Raw genomic sequence first — 22,756 nt, forward strand, 5'->3', positions numbered from 1 at the left:
GATTTTTATTTTATTTTTACTTTGTTTTACTGTGTCTGAGGAATGTCTGTTTCCTTTTAATATGTTCTGAGCCACGCCAAAGATGAAATTCTGTGACAAACAGACAATAACGTTTTTCTAATTTAATCTAAACCAGAGCTTATTGATATACAATATTATACATATATATTCTATCTAAACTAATGCACTTCTGCACTGACAGGATGTTCAAGAAGAGTGCCTGGAGGAACACAGTCAGTGATGCGGTGAGTGCCCACCAGGACCAAGCCCTCAACACCACTATATTCCTCCTCAAATCCTACGGCCCCACAGGATTTCTGCTCAAAGAAGACGGAGAGGCCAGAAGCTTCAAGGTAAATCGTTCTGTGATTCAGGATGCATATTGCTCAAATTTCCCCAGGATTATCTGGATAATGTGTTCTGTTGTTCTTATTTGCAGGTGTGCTTGGGTGACCCACATACATGCTCTTGCCCCGGGTTCACCAAGGAGCAGGAGCCGTGCAAACACATCTGCTGGTATCAATAACACACAGAAAGCACCATTGTATACAGTAATTTTTTTTAATTCTTAGTTCTGAGAAACAAAACTAAAATGCATTTTCATTACAGGGTTTTACTGAGGAAATTCAAACTACCCAGAGAGCATGAATGTAAGTTGTTTTGATGAATAGCGTTTCTTCAGATATGAGAAAACTGCAAAAACTGCAGACTTGACAAAAGTATTTCCCATTTTTAAAGGGATAGTTCAACATTTTGGCAAATTAGCCCATTGCTATAATCCCTATAGTCATAGCAGCAGGTTCGTTACCTTTAATTGTCGGTGCAAGCTATTTTTAGAACAGCGGAGCATAGCTGCGAGCTGTTCAGAGCTACACTACAGATTGGGATTTCTTGGTTTCCCTCATCAAACTCATCAAATACACAATCCAACAACTCCAAAACGCTCTGGTGGACAAGTTGTGACCTGCACATTCACCACGCTATGAGATAATAACACAATGTTACCAGACAGAGTTGTTTTAGAGGTAAATTCATGCAAAACTGCTGATGCGTGTTCCTGTTGAGGGCAGTTTTTCGGCAAGCAGTGTCTGGATTTACCTCAAAAACAACTCCGTCTCGTAACGTTGTGTTATTATCTCATAGCGTGGTGAATGTGCAGGTCACAACTTGTCCACCAGAGCGTTTTGGAGTTGTTGGATTGTGTATTTGATGAGTTTGATGAGGGAAACCAAGAAATCCCATAATGAGCCTCCGTTGCGTAGCTCTGAGCAGCTCACGGCTCTGCTCCGCCGTTCTAAAAACAGCTTGCACCGACAAATAAAGGCAACAAACCTACTGCTATGACTATAGGGATTATGGCAATGGGCCAATTTGCCAAAATGTTGAACCATCCCTTTAAAGATTGTTTAAGATTTCAAATTAACACTGAAACATTTGTGTTATAGTCTGTGTATTTATAGTTCATAAAGGCAACTTGAAAAAAAATGTCCCACTCTTGCACATATCCTGCTCTTGACATGTGATATTAAAAATAACTCTGATCCAGATTCATTTCAACATGGACTTGTGGAGAGACAGATCTCAGAGGTGCTCGATGGTTTACACCAAACCAAAGTCAACCGGATGGAAAATGACTCCTCTGCTGCTGCTTCTGGGACCTCGAGCCAACCAGTCGCAGGCCCCGAGGCTGGAAGTGTCTGCCGGAAGACGATCCAAGCCCAGGATGTGTGTCCAATCTGTCAAGAGGACCTGCTGGAGAAAAAACTGCCCGTGTCTTTCTGCAGGTGTGTAGGCGGCCGTGGTCAAGCCGGGGTCGGGATTTCAGACTGTTGTTTCAGTACCGTCGTGTTTCAGGATGTTGTAAAGATGCTCGAGTCAACTTTTGTTGCACTGCTGGCCAGAACACGACCCCATTATATTTACAAGGTACAGAATAATAGTCAATCCCTCTATAGCATGATCTGTTGACAAAGAGCATGTTCGGCGGAAACCACCGGCACAGATTGTAGGAAGTAATAAAATTAGATTCAATTCTCTGGACATTGTCAGAAGAGGACATATCCTTCAAACAGAACAAAATGATGCGGAAAATCTTTATTTCCTGACAGAAATTCTATCTACGCTCTCACCACGTGCTGTCCTCGTTTCTCCCAGGTTCAGCTGCGGCAATAATGTTCACATCTCCTGCATGAAAGTGTGGGCAGATCATCAGAGGCTCTCGGAGAAGGAAGAAGCGGTGAAGTGCCCTCTGTGCAGGGAGGACTTTGCCTCTTTGAAGTCGCTCCAGGAGCAGGTGAAAAATGCAGCAAAGCTCTTCACTGCTGCTGAAAGAGAGAAGCCAGACAGGCACCTGGGAGTTCTCTGTAGCAGCTGCCAAGTCTCTCCTATCACTGGCAAATGTTTTAAGTAAGCTTATGCTAGTTCTATTTGTATTTGATATAATTTAATACATTATAACTGACCATATTTAACAGCCATTTTAGATTTTTTGATGAATAATTCAGTAAATTTCCCACATCTGTGTTGTTTCAGATGCATGGTCTGCAGTTACTTCTATTTGTGTGAGGACTGCAAGAAGAAAGGCTGCCACCCACAGCATCAGTTTGCTTCACGGACTGTAAGATATATGCATTCTGCTGTCAAACACATGTCACAACAGAAATGTTCAAGCATCTCAGATCAGAAAGACACTGAACACGTTCTGTTCTTCACACAGAAAAGAAGAGATCAGTGGCGTCTCGCGGCAGAAGACCTGAGCGATGAACCAGAGGGAGCTGCCTCTCATTCAGCAGATGACAGGTGAGTTGTTGGAGACAAACTTTGCCACTTTAACGCTGAACATTGATGGTTTTCTGAGGGTGATAATGAGATTAGAGAGGAGAAAGGCAGCCTGTTGCTGCAGACAGTCACAACCTCAGACTTTCTGTTTGAAAAAGAACTGTAGCTATTTACTATTAGGGTTGCAAAGGGGTGGAAATTTCACTTTCCATGGGAATTATGGGAATTTATGGGAATTATTGGGAATTTATAGGAATTATCTGGAAATTGTGGGTAATTTAAACAAACTGTATCATATCCAAACATAAATGTAAATATTTTGTTTTGTCATAACATAAGCAGACATCCATGCAAAATAATACAATTAAAAACATGACATTTCAACAGATTTATTTGTGAGTAGAACTTTATCAAGTTTTAATTCTTGTATGAACAATCAATTATTTTACTGAACAACAAAAACATGAATGTTGAGTAAAATATCATCTTTGGGCTCAAAAGTGTGGCCTCCAAGGTTCAAGAAATCATCTGTGCATGTGATGGAGGAATGCACAGTGCACGTGGGGGGCGTGGCCTCAATAGCCCTGCAGTAAGCATGTGATTGAAGAATAGAATAGCATTCAGGTGTACTTGCATTAAATCCGGTTGTTTTAGCCAAGATTATGCTACAATATATTTCCCCTAACTATATATAAGTTCCCTGTTAAGAGCCAACCTTCAATTTTGTAAATTTCTGATTTATTCCTGTTTATTCTCGTTAATTCCCATATATTCCCGTTAAAGCAGAAGTAAGCGGAATATTTGTGTTAATATAAGTCTTAAATAGTTGTATCTTCCGACAGCAATCACTAATATAGAGTGTTTGGTCTGAAACACGGGTCTCTCAGTCACTCTGCTCTGCTGTAAGCCGAGGAGAAAACTTTCCTTGTATCCTACAACCTTTATCCAATGAGGAGAGAGAACGGCATAAAGGCATCATTTTGCAGCCCTATTTACTATCAACATAGTCGTATTTCTAGAAAATATTGCCACTCACTATTTCCCATCTGGATCCCCAGCAGCTTCCTGGTGCCTGCCGACCCTGTACCAGAACATGTGCTGGGCTGTCTTCCCTCTGTGAAGGTCAGATCAGGGTCTCTGCTCTTGGACGAGGGGCAACAGTGTCGACTCTGTCTGCAGACTTTCACCCTGGGTCAACGTCTACGAACTCTGCCTTGTAAACATAAGGTAAGACTGATATTCGGTTTAAAAAAAGGAAAACAATCACATCATAACACAAAATCATAGAAAAAATACTGATAGTGGTTGTTTTTATTTTTGCCAAACATCTGCAAGTGACTAAATTTAAAACCGAGTGAACGAGTGAAACAAATGTAATACAACAACAAAAAAATTGAGCTCCCACTGTGTGTGTCTTCCTTTCGTCCTCACATGCTCACACACACTTCAGTTCCACGTGGACTGTGCGGACGAGATCCTGCGGAAGTTGAACTCCTGCCCTTTGGATGGATATGTCATTTATAATCCTTTGACTTGGAGAACCAGTGAAAGGAAGACATCCCATGATAACTTGGCCTCTTGCCTTTCCAGTGACTCGGCCAAAGCAGGTCGCAGCTTGAAGGACCTGTTTGTCCCCGGAGTGGCACTGCAGGACAGGAACACGAAAACTGCCCCTTCACACGGCTCTCTTAACTTAGAAGTGCTGACAGCCTCTTCAGATACTTTAAACATCCCACAAAAGCTAACAAGCGACCCGTTTGTTGGCCGGGGCTTCACCACGACAGATGCTGTAACAAAGGGAGGAAAGGGAGTGTTGCAGAAAAAGCGAAGTTTGAGTAAATTCGAGTCGGGTCACGGTCAAAGCACCTGTTTCTCCAAAGAGACTTTAACTCAGTGCAGCCCTGTCTCACCTGATATGTTTGTAACTGTGACCAAAATCAGAGAGCAGCAGCAGCAGCAGCAGCAGCAGCAGCAGCAGCAGCAGCAGCAGCAGCAGCAGCAGCAGCAGCCACAGGCGAACCTTTCTGTAGGTTTGTGTAGACCAGAGCAAAGTGACACAGCTACTTTGGCCTGTTCTGCTAGGCGAACTAGACTGCAGCTTAAAAAAACTTCTCCAGTAACTAGTCAAGACACGAACAAGAAACTTACTCCAGAGCTGAGAATGACCGGCGTCTTGATAAACACACACTATCGCAGGAAGACAGACACTTAGCTCAGTGTATCTGCTAAGTTTATATCGAAATAAATCAATATATGAAGAATTGGTATCAAGTATGTTTATTAATTTAGTGCACAAAAAGGCAAGACTAATAATAACACTACCATTATTACAGAGGTAAACACAAGAGGTGCCCATTTTGGAAGAAACAAAAGCCTGTGAGGTTCAATGGCCGGACACAAGAGGAGCACACTATAGAACACATTGAAATCAATACAAATACATTCAGAGATCACTTTGAAAATGGGAGTGGCAGTAGGTTTGATTTGCTTTCGAAAAATTACCAGCACAAAGTGTTTTACAAACTACTCCTCATGTTGCCGTTGAAGCTGGGATATACCGCGTGTTTTCAAGCCGATGGAGAGCAGGAGAAAGTATTTTCATTTGTTAGCATACTGAATGATTAAGTGCTCGACTGGTTGCTACATTTAAAAAATACAAAGCTCGGGCTTGAAGTGGAGTTCACTCCCAATGAAAAGACACTCACTCTTCTGGCTAACCTTAAACGAAAAGTCACATTGATATTTAACACGTCTAAAACAACAGTTGCTTAAAAACTTTGTCATTCAACCATTCAGTGAAAAGCACTGATGGACCTCGCAGACCTTTGCTGATGGAAGAACAACACAAATCAAATTAAAAGTCACAGTTATAATACATAAAATGTTGCCATACTATATACATAGAAACAAAAACACACCATAGTACCATGATGGAAGACTAAATATGGCGAAATTGTTGCTGCAGAGTTTGCTTTTAGATTGTAATTTCTGATAAATATTGCTAGTGTATTTGTTTTCTGGTAGTCATGGTGAGTTTTTTTCTTGCCAAACTTAATTAATCACATAAAGGCAATGATATCAGGTTTTCTTTGTCGTAATCGTTGTGATATTTACACGCTGAAGTTTTTTTTTTTTACAAGTTTCTGGGAATGTTGCGTGCCGGTGTAACAAATGGGCACATATTATTAAAGTGTAATGTGCTTTATTTGACTCAAGACAAAAGCTGCCATATCAGTTAGTAGAGAACGGATATGAAAGGCAGGCATACACGTGACTTTTTTTCTTCTTTTTTCTTACCAAAGTGAAATATGTGTCCGTATAAATAGCTGTTGAAGATGTGTTGGACTACGTGTCGTGTCTACAGCCATGCCAGCAGCTCAGCCAGGCTGTTTTTTAGGCAGGATTGGTGCTTTGAGCTAAATGCTAATGTCAACATGCTAACGTAAGGTTCACCAGGTCTTCTTCCAGCATGTTAGCTTGCAAAACCATCTGCTAATTAGCACTAAACACAAAGTACACAAGACTAAAGATTTCTAGTCTAATGGGAATTAAATATTCACTGAAATTTGTATGATGGTAGCACTAAATGAGATGTAAAAAAAAAACAACAGCAATTCCTCCTGTGTGGGACATGAACAAAATTTGACAATCAATCATGAACCAACTCTACAGCCATATGTTAAGCACAACTGCTTTTTAACTTTCCTTTGAAAAATATGTTCAAAACTATCGTTCTTTTGCAGCAAAAAGGAGTAGCTAAGCTAATCTGCAATCAAAAACGTATATATTTGTTCAGTTTCAGGCGGTCAAAGCAAACTGGAAGGCACCAGCTGTTTTCGTGTCATGTTGTCAAGAAAATAGTTGCAAGGGATTAATACTGTTCACGACAAAGTGTCCAGTAATTAAACACTAAAGTGATAACAATGAGGTTTTCATATTCTTCTTCCTTATTGACGATTGTTAATTGTGAATATTGAGTTTGATGCAATTTAACTGCAATTTAGCTTGTTGTATTTTAGTGCGTGTTCTTGTGGTGCCCATGAATGTGGGTAATAATTTTATTATATTGTATTGTGTCATTCTTGCAGTGAACAATTCCCGGTGTATTATTATTGATGCAATTGTTCCTCTCAATTGGCAGCACAGCACAGCACTGAGTCTCCCTATAGTGAAATGATTCACCCAATCACCAAGTAATCTAACAGCTACAATGACGTAATGTTAGCCCTAAAGGAAACCGCAAAAACATTTTTCATACACACGAGGAAAAACATCCATTGTCATGCATTCTTAAAACAAGTGTAGGCTTACAACCTTGAATATCAAGAGTGATCAACTGGCAGCTTAGCTTTACAATGTACATCGGTGTTTTTACTCCAACATCCATCAGGGGTCCGGGGAGTCAATCAGTCACAGAGGGAAGTGGAGATGAATTATTTTACTCAAGTCAGACGAGTTAGTGAGTTAGCAAATCTGATACGAAGCATTTGATGGCATGAAAGCTGATTCTGACAGTGACATAACTCATAAGTCTTTTCATCGACCTCAGAGTGAAATGAGTCTGGATGATGATAAAAAAAACTAAACAAGATAACCGGGAAAAGCTTCTGTGTCTTATTTAATTTACAGCAGGCATTTATGGTGAGGATAAGTGCACTATACACATTGACCTGTATCTGTGTCCATCCATCCTGCAAACTCGCCAGATTTTTTTTTACTAAATGTCGACAATTACCGTGCCTTATGTAATCACGCTTAATGACCACAGAGGCAGTAAGAAGGCACCCTCTTTAATGCCAGTACCAGGGGCTTATGGGATAACGTGTTCACACGGACATTTTGCTGTGAAGAATCTCGCTGGTGATCTTCAGATTGAGGGGAGGGTGAGGAGAACATGGTGCACGAACTCGTCTAACAGCAGCTACATGATGCTTGAACATGACGTACAGGAGTAGATCCTGCTTTTTTTTTCTCTCTTTTTTTTTCTTCAGCTAGCTTATGCAATCTTTGGCAAAGTTGTACAATCACATAACTTAACAACAACAATGCCTGTGTGAGCACGGAGTGGCAAAAAAACTAATTTGGAATCAGCGCTTTTGACACCGTGTGATGAAGCTGGATGTCAAATGACTGATGGGATGTATCAGAGGTGGGAGAAAGTCCCTATGTTGCAAGTCCAAGTAGAGTCTCAAGTCTTTGCTCTCAAGTCCAAGTCCTAAGATTTTTGTTTCGAGTCCCAAACAAATCGATTATAATTAATGATACGTAAAGATCATGACCACGCCTCAATTGTTATACTCGAATTTCAAGTCAAGAGGGTTAAGTCCAAGTAGAGTCTCAAGTCTTTGCTCTCAAGTCCAAGTAGAGTCTCAAGTCTTTGCTCTCAAGTCCCAAGTCAAGTCCTAAGTCCTAAGATTTTTGTTTCGAGTCCCAACCAAGTCCTAAGATTTTTGTTTCGAGTCCCAACCAAGTCCAAGTAGAGTCTCAAGTCTTTGCTCTCAAGTCCCAAGTCAAGTCCTAAGTCCTAAGATTTTTGTTTCAAGTCCCAACCAAGTCCTAAGGTTTTTGTTTCGAGTCCCAACCAAGTCCTAAGATTTTTGTTTCAAGTCCCAACCAAGTCCTAAGGTTTTTGTTTCGAGTCCCAACAAAGTCCTAAGTTTTTTGTTTCGAGTCCCAAACAAATCGATTATAATTAATGATACGTAAAGATCATGACCACGCCTCAATTGTTATACTCGAATTTCAAGTCAAGAGGGTTAAGTCCAAGTAGAGTCTCAAGTCTTTGCTCTCAAGTCCAAGTGGAGTCTCAAGTCTTTGCTCTCTAGTCCAAGTGGAGTCTCAAGTCTTTGCTCTCTAGTCCAAGTAGAGTCTCAAGTCTTTGCTCTCAAGTCCAAGTGGAGTCTCAAGTCTTTGCTCTCAAGTCCCAAGTCAAGTCCAAGTCCTAAGATTTTTGTTTGGAGTCCCAACCAAGTCCTAAGATTTTTGTTTCGAGTCCCAACCAAGTCCAAGTAGAGTCTCAAGTCTTTGCTCTCAAGTCCCAAGCCAAGTCCAAGTCCTAACATATTTGTTTCGAGTCCCAACCAAGTCCTAAGATTTTTGCTTTGAGTCCCAACCAAGTCCAAGTGGAGTCTCAAGTCTTTGCTCTCAAGTCCAAGTAGAGTCTCAAGTCTTTTTTTGATTTGATCAAGCAAGTCTTAAGTCATCAAAATCGGGACTCGAGTCCAAGTCAAGTCTCAAGTCTCGAGTCCAAGTCAAGTCTCAAGTCTCGAGTCCAAGTCCCCACCTCTGTTGATGTGTGAATGAAAATGTGTATGTGACGATGAGCCGTTCTCTAACTCCTCTTCGTCAGCGGCCTCCCCTCGCGGACGTGCTTGGCGCTCCTCTTTTCCGTCTTCCCCTTCTCCCTCACCTTCCTCAGGCGCCTCGGGGGCGGGGTGCCTCTGGACTCGCTGTCCTCCTGAGCGCTGGACGTGTCCATCCCGTCCCGCTCCTCGGGAATGTTGGGGATGGCCCCGCTGCTCCCGTCTAAAATGTTCCTCAGGTACGGGTCCTCGGGCGTGCAGGTGGCCGTGGTGCCGCTCTCGCTGCTGCTCAGGTCCTGCTCCTCGCCGCCGTACCGCGCCGCCCGGCTGTGGTGGTGCGGCAGAGAGGACGCCCGGATGGAAGGCCGCTCGCGCTCCGTCTCGCGGATGCTCTGCTGCGGCTCGTTCATGTCCACGCCCGAGTCCAGGCTGGTGTCGTTGCTGCTCGGCGGGCGGTGGCGGCCCTGCAGCTCGATGATGGAGTGGCGGACCTGCGCCGCCGGCTTCCCGTCCAACGACACGAACCAGGCCCGCGGGTGGTGACCCGACGAGGACTTGCCCCGGGTCAGCTCCAGCAGCGTGCGCTCCGAGATCCCCTGCAGCTCGCTCGGCACGTTGCTGAACGCCGCCATACCGGCCGCCTCGTTGAGAGTCCCGGGCACGGACACGGAGGACTCCAGGAGGTTGCTGTAGCGACCCCACACCGCAGCGTTGGGGCCTTGGCCTTGGGGAGGCGTCTCCAGAGGCTGCGGCTCATCCTGGCTGCTCTGCTGCGGGTTGCTTCCACCCTGGGAGTGGTGGTGCGGGACTTTGGGTAGCGTCTGCGTGTAGCTGTCTTTACTCGCAGGCTCAGAGTGAGCGTCGTACTCGCCTCCGTTCCTCGGGAAAGTGGCGGACTTGCAGCCCGAAGACAGCTGCTGCTCCTGAGCGCCGAAAAGCTCCGGGGCCTGAATAATGGCCACCGGCTGGTTGTAGATATGCACCAGCTTGTCTTGGAAGAAGTTGTCATTGTTCATGTTGGCGCGGTTTTGCTCCGATTTCTCCCGGATGCGAGCCACCTCTTCGCTGTTGATGTAGTGATGCGGCGGCGCCTGGTGGGGGCCTTTCATGCGGTCCGAGGCGATGTTCTCGTAAAGAGGGGCCACGCCGGAGCGGCTCCCCGGGTCCTCCACGTAGATGTTGTAGTTGTTGGCTTTGTGCCTCGGCGTGGACGAGGGCTCGCACTGGACGCTGCAGGAGGCCAGGCTGTTGTCGCCGGACCTGAAGAGCAAACCTTCCTCCATGTGGGTGGACGTGGTCTGGTCTTTCTTCACCACCGTCAGTTTGGAAAAGCGCGCTCTCCTCCTCCTCCTCCTGGGCTCTCGGTGAGAAGAACCTCTGCGTAACGGGGGAAGAAACAGAGCCACGTCAAGATTTTTTACAGATTTGTTCGAATGATAGGGGTGGGCGATATGGCGATATTAGATCGTGAAGGATTAGAGTGTGTAGACGATCTGCCAAAGTGCAGAGATCGTAGGATCGTCTAGGGCAGGGGTTCCCAACCTTTTCCAACTCGGGGCCCACTTGAAAATCTAAACAATGTTCGCGGCCCACCTTCATCCCTACATTGACCAAATGATGCGTTCTCAGAGCTTTTTTAAATTTAATTTAATGATAAAGATTCAGGACTAAACTGAAAGCAGGGGGCATTTAGGAAGCTCCACAGTCACTACTGTAACACAGCTGATGCTGCCAGTTGGAGGAGCATCCTGACCAAATCCTGAATAACAGAGAAGGCTTCAGTTTGGGAGAGTTCACTTTCATGTTCACTGAGAGTGAGACAGTTCACAAGTCCACAGTTTGGTTTGATTTACATAGTTGTTGTTTTCCTATTTTTTATCTCTCCAGAAACACCATTCTGTTAATTTCATTTTAAAGAATATTCATATTTTATTTTTATTTTATTCTTTTTTTATTATTATTATTTTTATTATAATATTTTCATTTGTGGCGGACTCGTCTCATGTACCGCTCCACACGCACCGTGTTCTAGGCTACTACACAGTCGCGACAGGTGTCTGTCGCATTAATTTCTGCCGTGTGATATCAAGGAAACATGTCCATAGCTGATAATCATAATCGCGGTCCCGATTAGAGATCGTTTTATCTCCCAGGCTTATTTTTTATACATATAATATCTTTTAAAAAAAATTTCCACAAAAATCATACTATTTTGAAAATGATTTGGCGGCCCACTTGCAATACCGGCCCACAGGTTGGGAATGACTGGTCTAGGGCACATTCTATAAATTGCAGTTCTATGCTGCAAAGCGCAAACAAAGGACATTTGCAAAGTTTGCTAAAAGAGATAACAACAGTTACTTTATTTGACCCTTTTCAATCAGCTATTTAGTGTTTTGATATACTTAAAATCCTGTTAAAATGACTGTGTTGAATAAAACAAACAGTAATGTCTTCATTGATATTTTACTTTCATGTTAATTGAAAGCTACCCTGTTTACGTTATTTGCACATGTTGGCAAAACTGCAACTATTTAGATTAAAATCTGTTCAGAAAGGTTCTTTGGCCTAAATTGTCTATTTTTCCTTTTTTCGATTTAAGATCGTGATGAAATCGAAATCGTGACTTCATTTTCAAAAAATCGTGATATGATATTTTTGCCATATCGCCCACCCCTATTGAATGATTTCCAAAATGTAAACTAAACCTGACTTCTTACCCGCAGTGACACAGCAGCAAGGAAAGAAATCCGATTACGATAGCCAGCGTTCCTCCCAGTATTCCAATTAACAGATAGGTGTGGTATGATATGAAATCCATCGTGCTCCCATGTCCAAAATAATCTAAATGGTTAGAATTTGAATAAACAAACATACTTATTAATGAAAATTCCAGCAAAACACTCAACAAACTGTATTTACATGTAAAAAATCGTACCATTTGAGGGCAGTGGTGCAGCAATCCAGTATCCCAGATGGGAAGCGGTGTAGGTCCATACAAGTCCCTCACCAACATTCTTCACTATTCCAAGTCCCTGATTCTCCCAGGCACCTTCAGACAATGAAAAAAAAAAAAAAATTCCATCACAGTAAATCAAATCAGATTAAATGAAACTGCTTCTCTGTGTTCTTCCTTGTACCTGTCTTTAGGTTGAAGGCCCAGGCCGGCACGGTGTCCGAAGCCCGGAGGTGGCTGCTGCTGCTGCTGCGTCCTAGCGGCAGGCTGATTTGAATGGGACCGCGAACCTGGAGCTCCTCGTCGCCCGAATACAACAGGACGCTGACGGCCGCCACCGCCTTCAGCTCGATGCTTCTAAACCCTGGAGAAGAGGTACAGCATTTTCTCTTCTAATTACCACTCAAAAGCCCTTAAACTTTAAGAATAAATGCAATGAGGCCTTATTAACACTTACCTGATTTGTTGCTGATGATGCCTGGAGTGCAGTTGGCGCAGTCTTTTGCTAAGTAGTGCTGTGGTACAGTCAGATACGCTGTCACTGAGGAGATGTTGCTGTTATCAGAGATTGTGAGGAGGCTCTTGGGGAATTTCACCTTCGGTTGGGATGAACTGTCTGTGAAAACAACACGGCATAAGATTAGCAAGACAATAGAACGAATCGCCTTGTTGTTTACAACTACCTCCAGGTAGAAAACCAGCATGAGAACAATAGTGACGGACGAGAGTTTCGCTATATACATCTCATTTTTCATGTCACTATATCACCGTTTAGACTAATCTGATGTTTGTAAAGTTTATAAAACCAATGATTGGACAAATGGTCCATGAAAAAATATTTTCTCCAGCGGATATCTTAGTTACAACATGACTGAACTAACTGGAGTAGTTTCATGTCGTGTCCGACAACGGGAGGAGTTTAACAGCTGACGTCCTGGTGTTAGCTTAGCTACCGTTAGCTTAGCTACCGTTAGCTGTCCCTGTCAGCTGAGCCACTGATGCTTTCTAGACACTGTGATTGCCCCAAACTGAATAAATTCAACACATAGCAACACAAAACACACACACAGATAAATAGTAATGTTTCTTCAATAATTTCAGATTTGTCTAAATGGTGATAGGGCGTGAAAAATATGATATATAGCTAAACTCTTGTTCGTTACTATTGATCTCATTCAAATTACGTGCTGGTTTTCTACCTGGAAGTAGAATGTAAACAACAAGGAGATTCAGTCTATAGTAATTATAGAAATATCTGATATTAATAAAGAAAATACTTAAATTTAAAGGTCCAGTGTGTAAAATGGGGGGAAAACCACGACATGCAGCGTTCAGATTATAGATTGCAGAGCTCGCTCACACTCTGAGCCGTACAAACATGGCAGTACGGTAAAAATAATTATAAGGCTACGAAAACCAAACAAAATTTATTTTATAGCGATTATACACTTGTACAAATATATTCATGGGTAGTATGATTCTGCCAATAAACCTAGCCGATTATTACACACTGGACCTATAATTAATCCACGATCTGTGACATAAGAAACAAAAATAAAATGAAATCACTGGTAATGATGGATGCTAATTAAGAAACATAAATAATGTAAACATACCAGGTAGCTTCCTGGTGATGAGCACTGAGTCTTCAAACAGCCAGACGTTCCCCTGACTGTGAGGGAGCAGCAGCAGCGTCACAGCAGAGAAAACTGCAGGGGCACAGACAAAGGTTAAAGGTCAAACACAAAACAAAAACTGTTGTTTCATCATGTTTTTTTTTCTTTCTTTCTAATTTGCATTATTCATATCTCCCCCTGCTTCTTTATTCTTCATTCACCATATGCCTCAGAATAGACAGATGTAAAACTACAACAGATATAGTGTAAGATATTAAATTATATCCTGTTTTATGAATAATCAGAGATGGACAGAGGTCAAAATTTACTCCGTTTCAAGTAAAAGTAGCTCAGTCCACATGTTACTCGAGTAAGAGTAAAAAAGTATGCTTTTAAAGGTACTTAAGTATCCAAAGGTTCATGCTTTTAAATTTACTTTAAGTAATAGTAAGAGTAAGAGTAAATTTCTTATTTTTCACATCAATGAATGACTCTAATTGTTTCTAAATTAATGTAAGGAGCTTTTAACTCTTGTTTCTGAGAATTAACTCTTTGAAACCACCTGCACTGATGCACCACAATGTTATATAAAGCCTTCAGAAACACCTATAAAAACAAATAAAATGAATGAAATGAATAAGAGGACAGCAGTTGTCATTTTCACGTTTTGTCCAATAGTATTTTAGAAAAAAAAAAAAAGAGCAGACCTGAAAGTAACCAGTACTTTTCAGCCTTCCTAGAAATTAACTCGAGTAAAAGTAAAAAATATTTGTCTTGGAAATGTATTCAAGTAAGAGTAATAAGTACCAAAGAAATCTAATACTCAAGTAAATTTACTTTGTTATTGTCCACCACTGTGAATAATACAGAATGTATCAAGAGACAGAGGTCAGGCTTTCTCAGTCTCTCTGTGTTTAATTTAATTTAATTCAGTTTATTTGATAGGGACGATGCAGGTTAACATAGTGACACTTCCACTCGTTACAAACAAGTCAATGTGACTGATGTTCTGCAGACAGAGATTATAGCTAATGCTAGTTTAGTTTCCAACTCCCGTCCCTAGTTCGGCTTTTAGTAGAAAAAAAGAAGGTAAGAAGAAAGACATCAAAGTTACATACAACACTATAAAATGTACAATACATCTAAAATCATACCAAGTCATGACACATTAAAATGCATACAGTTCTGTTGTTGTTTCAGCCAGATTTTAACTTTTGTATTAAAAATTCTAATGTCTCGGGTTAGTTTTATTTCGGTCGGTAGTGAATTCCACATCTGGGAAGGAACACTTTATAGAGAAGGCTGATTGAGATTTTACAGTTGCCACTTGCCGTACCTCTGGTGATCCTATCACTATTTTGTTTTCTAAAACGACTACACAGCACACCTGGAGCCAAGTTCTGCAAACATTTAAAAACCAGTTTGACAGACGAAAATTTTAAGAAATTGTCAAAACTAAGCAAATTATACTGCTTCAAGATGAGACAGTGACAGTGTTGCAGTGACTTGTAGAGCTGTGTTACCACCAGCAGATGGCAATCACACTTCAAGCCTGCTGTTATAGGGTTCAGCAGCACAAAAGGGAGGCGCCTTTGACAATGCAGAGCCGAGCTGGTCTCGACAGACAGACAGATGACTCCCTTTCCTCTTTAAAAAAAAATAAAACATCCCATGTTACACCTGCTCCATCTTTTTTTCATTTTCATTTTCAGGGTGGTTCAAAACAAGAGGAAGTAGGAGGAAGTAGCAACACAGACAATAGAGTCAGCACATCCAGGCCCCCTCTTTTTCTTTTCTTTTTTTCTTTTTCTTTATTACCCCAACGTGTGGCTAAAGAGCCCCCACCCCCCACTCCCCTCTCTGCCATCTGAGTCCGTGCAGGACAAAGACAGTCTCGCTGAGGCAGGGATACGTTTCACTCGACAGTAACATATAGGAACAATCAATGCGACGCCGCCTATGCAACGCAGCGTTCAGTTACACTTGACTGCACCAGCCAGTGACAAGTTGTATGTTGTTGCAGACACTTCATTAATCTTTAATGAACATAAATAATGCATCAGATCAGAGAGTGTGAGTTAATATGGTAAATATAAGTGCAGACAAATGGTGTTGGAGCATATTATATAGATGTTCCTTTACCTCATTATGCCTCCAGTATACACATCTTTTAGACTGTGAACCATTGTTACATTTTATTCTTAGCTGATTTATTCATTTATTTTTCCTGTTGGCCACTCTTGTGTGTTATTTTGTGTGTATTTGTCAATTACACCTGAGGCCACTGGTTGTATTCTTATTTTAAGAATGACAATGAAGCTTAAAAAATTAAGAGACCACTTGAAAATGATTAATTTCTCTGGTTTTTTACTATTTATAGGTGTGTGTTTGAGTCAAATGAAGATTTTTAGTGTATTCTACAAACTAGTGACAACATTTCTCCCAAAATTGAAATAAAAATATTGTCATTTTAGAGCACTTATTGGCAAAAAGTGACAACTTAAAAAAATATCAAGTCTTTTCAGACCTTGAATAATAAATAATGCAACGAAAACATGTTCTTATTTATTCTTAAATAACACAACATGGATATTTTGACTTAGGAAGTGTTGGTGGGATAATGTCAATGTTTAATCCCAGCAGTGGTTTTTTTAAATCTTCCTATAAAACTAGATGTGGTTCAGGTGACGACCTCATCAGTGTCTCATTAAGTAGAAGGAGTTGTGTTTGTGTTGGTGACTGCATGTAGAGAAGCTTTTTAACCCTAGAACACTAACGTCGGGTGATTTTCACCCATGAAATTATTGTTTCATAATTTTCATGATGTTGCTGTTGTGTGAGTTTCATGGGTCCCTGTAGCTTCATACTGCTCACTGACGTCATTGAAGGTCGGCATGTTACCCTGCTCCCATCCCTAGTTTTTTCAGCAGGATTTCACCCGACGTTAGTGTTTATGTATTAAATCTGGCAACTGTTTCTGGTGATGCTGAAAATGTTTCTTTTTTCTTTTTACTCCACCAAATAAGTCTCAAATGTCCCACAAATGGGTCTGAAGGACAAAGTCCCAGCTCCATTAGTTTTTTTTTTAAGGAAGTTTTTGTTAAAAAAACAAAATAAAATCACAAATTTTGGACATTTTTTTATAGGGTCACTATGATCTTTTTTTCATTTTGTGAAACATTGTATAGTGGAAAATTAAGGAAGTGTACTTCAATTTGCCATGTATTGTTGTATTTTAATATACTTTGATGAGAAATATTTTTTTATGGGTATATTATATCGGGTAAAAAATACCCGGCGTTAGTGATGATGTTACTATTTTAACGTTAGTGTGAAACATTTGTGAAAGTGGACTCTTAATGTTTTTCCACAGCTGTATAGAGAGAGAGTGAAGCTCAATCTACTCGTCTCTATTCAAGTCTCTTCAGGGGGAAATGACTGAGATTTACATTTATATTCAGTTTTCAAAAGAGTTTCTGACTTTTGCTTGTGTTAACTGGTTGTTTTCACTTCACATTGATTGATTGTCGTCCAGTCTAGGGCAGGGTAAGTGTATAAGGGACTCACTTGGTCTCTTGGCGGTGCTCCATGGCAGCGGGCTGGGGACGTAGCCGTCCATTTTGCCCAGCAGCGTCAGACTGAGTCCGGGGCTGTAGGCCACCCAGAGCAGCACCTCGCCTCGATCCCCCGTCCGGTCGGAGCTCCTCAGCGTGTGGTTCACGTAAACGTCCACCGAGGCCCCGGGCACGGGCTGCCGGGTCACCGCGTCCCTCACCAGGACCTTCAGGGCAAACTGGGGCTCTGGAAAGAAGACGTTCGGCAGATCAGGAGGGATATTATCAGGGTTCTTACGGATCCTTAAAAAGTCTTAAAAGGCATTGAATTCATTAATCTAAAAACAAGGCCTTAATTGGCATTAAAATGTCTTAAAAATGTTAACACATGGTAAGTGGTACAGTATTTTATGGTGTAATTAGTCTCAAATCTCAAAATAATTGGTAACAATCCGACATAGAGAAGTTAGTGGCGGCCGTCAACGCTAAATTTCTCACTGCCACCAGCTCCCGAGTCAGTGTTTTGTTTTATCCGGACTTTTTATGCTTTTATTTTGAAAGGACAGCTGGAAAGAGACACAATCCAATGTTCATGTAGCAGTCACTTTACCTTGGATCACATAGGAAAGTGGGTAAAATTGTCTCTAACCCTATTATGTAATTGATGAGGTGTTTTTTTTCTTATTTTTTCTGCATTTGTGTTTATTATGAAGTCGGTCTTAAATTTCATTTCAAGTGGCTTTAAAAAAGTCTTAAAAAGTCTTAAATGTAACTTGGCTTAAGCTGTAGGAACCCTGTATTATGTACATGTCTGAAACACGTGTCTGCATCATGAACTCCACCACATCCTCTCTCTCAGCAGTCCTCGGTAACCTTTCTCTCAGCATGAAAAAGTGATGAGGCAAGCAGCCGAGGCGCTGGGAGAATGAAAAATACATCAAAACCAAGTGGCAGCAGAGAGGGAAGAACTTCACTTCTCCCCTTCCAACGCTAATGATCACTTTAATATAATGTAGAGGCACATGTAGTTAATATGCAGCAGCAGCTCCTTTATTTTTATAATCTAAAATATTCCTCAACTAGTTTCTGCCTTTTCCTGCCTATTTTTTTGTATCATATTTGTTTTCTTATTGTGCATTTTCTTTAAAGATTATTACTGTGTCAAATGACCATACGTGCTCATAAGCCCGATGTAAACACAGCAGCGAGGCCATCAGCGCACACTGACTTACCAGCTGTATCAGCAGAGCAGCACAGGATTACCGCGGTCCCCCATTAGAGCATCACCTGCTCAGGCCAAACAGATAAAAAGCCTAATCCCTCAAACCTCCATAGTATACATCATCCTATTAGTCTGTTGGCCAGACTGGCTGCAGATTATATCCAAATAGCTTATTAATATAAATATGAGACTTATATCTTAACAGTGTGGGAATAAAATTTGATAATTCTTGATTTATCAACTTTTTAAACTTAATAAGCGTTTACTTTCTATTTAAATATCATGTTTCCCGTCTTATTATGGGCCTACGTGGTGATATGAAAGACTGCAATCTTGCATACAAAGCAGATTCAGGCTGTTAAAAATGGGTCATATATTATTAAAGGTAAACACAGCAGGTTAAGATATGATCTAAAGAAATTGCATAGCCTATATATAATTTTATTGCAGAACTATGAAGCCATACATTGGGTTCAGTGTGACAAAAACAAACATTAGCTACATAGACAACACTACCTGATTCAATCATGAGTCACACAGTTCCCTGTGTTGCAGCTCATTCCCATTTTCCATAGCCCTAACAATAACAATAAGAGAGAACAGACGCCGTTGTATAGGGGGAAAAGGTGATGATAATTCTAGGGGCCCAGCGACCAGTATGGGGCCCCAAAAAAACCCAGTAGTCTAATCTTTGTATGACTGAATTATTCTGCATTAGACCGAATAGGGTCATCAAAGAATCACATGATGGCTGTAACACTGAGAACACCATGTGTCTGATAAACACCCAACCCATACAAGTTTTATCAGATAAATTTGCCTTGATTCATTAAACATATATTATTAAAGGTAAACACAGCAGGTTAAGATATGATCTAAAGAAATTGCATACAGTAGCTATATAATTTTATTGCATGCAGCTATGAAGCAACATTGGGTTCAGTGTGACAAAAACAAACATTAGCTACAACACTGCCTGATTCAATCCTGAGTCACACAGTTTTCCTATTTTCCACAGCCCTCTTAACAATAACAATAAGAGAGAACAGATGCTTTCTGGTTGGTAATCACCTGCTGTCGGCGCTGGGGGAGCTGGGGGGTTCTCCGAGGGTCCGACCGCGGCGATGCCTCCATTGTCCCCGGGTGAGGAGGAGGAGGATGGGGGCAGGCCGCCGCCCTGCGCCGCTGCTCTCACCGGCCCATCCGGGCAGCAGAGGAGGAGCAGCGACGGCAGAAGGAGCAGCAGCGGCGGCGGCGGCAGGTGGCGGTGAGCGGCGGGCGGCATGGCGACAGGGGGAGCAGGGGGAGCATAACGGAGCTCTGGAGGGGGGGGAGAACCGGGGAGAACCAGGCGGGGTTGGTTGGTCCTGATCACCACCAAGGCCTCAACCTCATCCTCATCCTCATCCCGAACACGGCTTCTTCTACCTAATCTTAGTGCAGAGAGGAGAGGAGAGGGGGCAAAAAAAAAAAGAAAACACACCACGTAGAGAAAGGATGGATGCGCTGGTGCTGAGGCTGGGCGTGTGTGGCCGAAGATCGTCTTTTGAACAAAGCGATGCGTCACTCTGTGAGAAATTACAATACCCACCCACCCACTGGCATGTGGTCACTTTGCTGTTTTTTGTTTCTTCAGTGTCTTTCAAACAGCCAAACCTTATCCGGCCCACAAATAATAAATAAAAATACTGTATAGGCTTACATAAATAATATTTTACCATGTGTTTCAAATCCAAACTTCAAATTTCATTTAAATGTATAGTGGAGTTCTTCATTTGTGGAATGATCAAAAGTGTAATTTACTCTATCACAATGGCACGGTAAAACACATTTTCTTTATAACTAGCGAAAAAACAGAAATTTCTTAAATAGCTACAATTGTTTTTTGGACATTGCACTCGAGCTGTTTTTGAATCCACTGATGAACTGTGAAAAACAAAAAAACAAAAAAAAAAACCACCCACTGGCCCTCAATGTAGCCTAGGCTAAATAAACTATTATTAGTCAGGGCCATTGCTAAAAGAATACTAAAGTGGGCCCCTTGCCCCCTGACTTTTCCACTTTTTTTCTTAGACTATGTATTATCATTTTTTATTTAGCCTACTGTGTTTTGATGCTAATGCAGCATTACTTTGAGTATTAGTCAGGGTCTTATGCAGAATAATTCAGTCATACAAAGGTTAGACTGCTTACCCAGGGGGGAAAGCAAAAAAACAGACACAGAGCGTTGTAAAAGGTTTGACACCAGAAATGATCTCTAGGAACTTAAAGGATTAAAACCTGGGTGGACAACTGCTGGAAACCCCTCTTCTTGGGTGATTTTGCTGGCAAAATTATGTAAATGCAAATATTTAGGTACTACAATGGCATAAATAGTCAAACAACTATGCAATTTGGCAGAGAGTATCTTGACACACAGGGGAAGGCATGAAAAAAAAGATTCTGGGGTTTGTTGCAACTGGATTTTAAGATATCACCCTCAACATCCCAAAAAAGACCCAAAAAAAAGTACCGTTCGCCTGACAAATTCTTGTGAAAATTATTATTTTTCAGCAAAAATGTCTGGGGCATTGAATAGTATACACTCTATTTCTTTCAGTACGCCACAAAACACCTCTGGTTTTTATTACAACCACGAAAAAATGCTTTGAACAAGGAAATATTGCATTTCTACTTCTCCCATCAGTACTATATCTGTGTTAAAGTGCAACAGCACAGAATTCCCACATTCAATACACTTCTGATTATATGTAACAGTGCAAAATATTAATTTTTGCATCCAAATAGGAAAAGGAAATCCCGCAAAACAATAGAAAAAATTTCATTTCTTGTTTTAATATCTGAACACACCTTGTCTGTGTTTTTTGGGACACAACAGTCACATTGCTGGTAGATTTTATAGCAAAAAAAGTCAATTTTATTAGTTTAATTTGCTACAATTACCATCAAGGGACAAATCAACCATTTGATTGAGCATGTTTAAGAAATATTCAACATTTAATTTGGGTTTTTAGATGATATCAAGTGACATAATTCTGTTTAGTAAGGACTCTAAAACACATATATGTCAGAAAACTATCTGTACCTTTCAAATTTTGACTGAAAACAGTCAACATGATTTTAGTGTTTGGGATTTCCTGGTTGTAGGGGGTGTGAAGAAGAATACCTACTATTTAAGAACAAAGTGGATTTCTTTATCACAGCGTACCTCAACCGAGTGGTGGCTTAACCAGGTTGAACCAAGTTAGGAATTAACTCCTCTCATTGAGATATATGACCCAAAATGCAGGCAGTTAAAGGGTTAATGTACCAGCAAACAGCTTCAGAGTGAGACATCCGTATGTGTTGTAGATCTTTGATGAGACGGGTGATGCTGTTACATCATTGGGGTCTGCATGGGCCCTCTGTCGGTAAACTGACATCCCTATTTTTTTTTTTTTTATCTCCACGGCTCCACACAAGTGTTTTTTTGTGTTGTGATTATCTGTCAATGATTTTATATTGATGTGATCTGTGTTGTGATTATTATATTGATCTGATACATTATTACTACTACTAATTAAACTAGTGTTTAATTTAATGTAGACCTAATGGTGTAGAGTGTATAGCAGTAGAGTTGTCTAGTATCATTGTTTCGGGGTCTCCCTGGCCAACTTTTAAGATCAGAAGTCATCATGAGACATTTTTCTGCTGTTATTATGAGAAACACTCTAACTCTAAATTGCCATTGTGTGTTTTTGGGCTGGATCTGTATTTAAAGCTGCTAAAAATCAATTGTTTTTTGTTTTTTGCCGTTTCAAGGCCGAGCGTTTGGAGCAGCAGAAGAGACGATGGCGGTGGAGCTTCTGCAGGGACAGGAAGAGCCTGTGAGTGAAATTCATTTGCACCCAGGTCCCCAAAAAAACCCAGTAGTCTAATCTTTGTATGACTGAATTATTCTGCATAAGACCCTGACTAATACTCATAGTAATGCTGCATTAGCATCAAAACAAAGTAGGCTAAATAGAAAAGTCAGGGGGGCAGGGGCCCACTTTAGTATTCTTTCAGGGGGCCCAGAATTCCTAGCAACGGCCCTGTTTGCACCAACAGTAAAGACTGTAAACCGAACCACATGATGGCTGTAACACTGATAACACCATGTGTCTTGATTCATTAAATGTCTATTAATTATATATTCAATCTTTTTATGACATGCACCCTTCAATAAAGGAGTGACATATGCTGACTTCCAGACACTAGGAATTATTCCAGTTTCTATAGTCAAGTTGAAAATATATGTCAAAGGTTCTGCAATATGTTCAGCAGCAATTTTCAAGAAGTATGGGTCT

The 22,756-nt window shown here is 41.2% G+C and overlaps 2 protein-coding genes across 2 annotated transcripts; one reads left to right on the plus strand and one right to left on the minus strand.

The window, feature by feature from the left end:
* Positions 1-203: 203 nt before the first annotated feature.
* Positions 204-7,733, plus strand: zswim2 (zinc finger, SWIM-type containing 2; the record flags this gene model as incomplete). The annotated part of the gene is made up of 10 exons (XM_083988250.1): positions 204-353; positions 440-516; positions 610-650; positions 1,547-1,784; positions 2,155-2,406; positions 2,533-2,617; positions 2,717-2,799; positions 3,837-4,005; positions 4,229-4,567; positions 7,650-7,733. 10 exons carry the CDS (start codon positions 204-206, stop codon positions 7,731-7,733), a joined length of 1,518 nt encoding a protein of 505 aa, XP_083844376.1.
* A 1,376-nt stretch (positions 7,734-9,109) lies between these two features.
* Positions 9,110-21,850, minus strand: fam171b (family with sequence similarity 171 member B; the record flags this gene model as incomplete). Its single annotated transcript, XM_083988262.1, has 9 exons — positions 9,110-10,457; positions 11,801-11,924; positions 12,019-12,132; positions 12,221-12,400; positions 12,494-12,652; positions 13,653-13,745; positions 17,220-17,453; positions 19,500-19,748; positions 21,739-21,850. The coding sequence occupies 9 exons, from the start codon at positions 21,848-21,850 to the stop codon at positions 9,110-9,112; spliced, it is 2,613 nt and encodes an 870-aa protein (XP_083844388.1).
* Between the last annotated feature and the right edge of the window lie 906 nt (positions 21,851-22,756).

This window comes from Trachurus trachurus (assembly GCF_905171665.1).
Source record: "Trachurus trachurus genome assembly, chromosome: 2".
NCBI classification, from domain to species: domain Eukaryota; kingdom Metazoa; phylum Chordata; class Actinopteri; order Carangiformes; family Carangidae; genus Trachurus; species Trachurus trachurus.